At 37.7% G+C, this 1,999-nt stretch overlaps 1 protein-coding gene across 1 annotated transcript; it reads right to left on the bottom strand.

The window, feature by feature from the left end:
• Window positions 1–399: 399 nt before the first annotated feature.
• LOC102390202 (olfactory receptor 5M3-like) lies at window positions 400–1,332 on the bottom strand. Its single transcript, XM_025266307.3, has one exon. It carries the CDS (start codon window positions 1,330–1,332, stop codon window positions 400–402), a length of 933 nt encoding a protein of 310 aa, XP_025122092.3.
• Window positions 1,333–1,999: the final 667 nt, after the last annotated feature.

The raw sequence follows: 1,999 nt of genomic DNA, 5'->3' as shown, positions 1-1,999 counted from the left end.
GCACTTACATTAGAGAACTGAATGAAATATGTTGTTATTTCTTCTACCTCAGATTGTAGTCTAGTAGATAAATAGATAAACATTTCCTAAATTCATTACTACATTTTTGAATAAGAAAATCAAAATCTTTTTATTCTAACAAAGGATATAAACAATGTCAATACATATACCTGTGAACTTGGGCTGAAATAGTCTTCTCTATTTATTAATTTTAGCTAAGCTTGACTACTTGTATCAATGAGAGAAAATTCACTTTTTCCCTCTGAATTTTAATTTTTTCTTGTTTTTTGTAAAGGGTAAAGTTCTTACTTTTTGTGAATTCTCTAAAGCTGTGTACTAAGCAGTAGTCTTTTGACAAATGAGTATTGATGAAATGCAGAGAACAAAAGTAACACAACTTTAGTTTGTTAAAACTGTCCTGCCGATCACTTTGTTCATGGCTTCTTTTACATCTTTGTTCCTCAGACTGTAGATCATGGGGTTAAACATGGGGATCACCGTGGTGTAAAACACAGCCACCATCTTCCCCTGCTCCACAGACTCCCCTGTGGGACGTCTGAGATACATGAAAATAAGGGTTCCGTAGAACATGACGACAGCTGTCAAATGGGACCCACAGGTGGAGAAGGCCTTGCGCCTCCCTTCCGCCGAGTTCATCCTTAGAACGGCGATGAGGATGAACAGGTAAGATATGATAACTACAGTTAGAGAATATACGAAGTTAATGCCAGCGAGTATGAGCATCGTATATTCTTTTACAAAGGTTCCAGCACAGGCCATTTTGATGAGAGGTGGGTCTGCACAGTAGAAGTGGTTGATCTCAACCTTCCCACAGAAATACAAGCCATAGGTCCATAATGTTGCTGCCAGACTAATCGGAAAACCATACACATACAGGAAAGAAATCAGTCGGATACAGACAGCCCTTGACATTTTGCTGCCGTAGAGCAAAGGGTTCCCAATGACCATGTATCTGTCAAAGGCCATCACAGCAAGAATAAAAACGTCTACATGGACGAGAGCAATAAAAAAGAAACACTGTACCAAACAGCCAGCGTATGAAATCGTTTTTGTCTCTGATAACAGGTTTTCCAGCATTTTAGGAGTGACATTGGAGGAAAACCACACATCAACAAATGACAAATGACTCAAAAAAAAGTACATGGGGCTGCCGAGTTGTGGACTGACCTTAATTAACAGGATCATGCCGATATTACCCACCAAGGTGATCAGGTAGACCAGCAGGAAAATGACGAACAAGAGAACTTGCCATTCCCGACGACTGGTTAGTCCCAAAAGAATAAACTCTGTCACATCCATGAAGTTGAGCATTTTCTCTTCTTTAAGTCAATGTTCAATACAAACTTCTATGATAAGTTTTAGTAAATAAATTTAAAATCAAATGTTGATTATTCTCAATTTACATTTTATTCATGCTCTCTTTTATTTTTTTAATTAAATAACTATGACTTCATTTTGACAGTCTTTTTCAGCAATTTTTTTCTGAGCATCTGCTGTTTAACAAGCTCCCTGAAGGTATCTACATTGACAAATATAATACACTGACCCACTTACATAAGAGTTGTACAAAATGTGATTGAAACATGCTATTCCTAAAAATTGTAATTGTCCAAATGTCCAAGTGTATATGTGTGTGTGTGTATTCAGTTGTGTCCGACTCTTTAGGACTCCAGGGACTATAGCCCACCAGAGTCTTTCCAGGCAAAAATACTGGAGTAGATTGCCATTTCCTCCTCAAGGGGATCTTCCCAACCCAGGGCTGAACCGGAGTCTCCTGCATTGGCAGGTGGATTCTTTACCACTTAGCTACCAGGGAAGCTCAAGACTATTTCTTAAATATCCCTTGCTTTCAACTGGCATTTTGGTAATTATTCATTTTAAGATATTTATGGAGGGTAAGATTTCTCTTTTTAATGTCACTCAAAAATAATACTTTTTCTCCTTTTTAATATAAGCATGTTCTCCAGGATTATGAGCT

This window comes from Bubalus bubalis, chromosome 16, assembly GCF_019923935.1.
Source record: "Bubalus bubalis isolate 160015118507 breed Murrah chromosome 16, NDDB_SH_1, whole genome shotgun sequence".
Taxonomy (NCBI): domain Eukaryota; kingdom Metazoa; phylum Chordata; class Mammalia; order Artiodactyla; family Bovidae; genus Bubalus; species Bubalus bubalis.
This window is presented reverse-complemented; position numbering and strand designations above follow the sequence as displayed.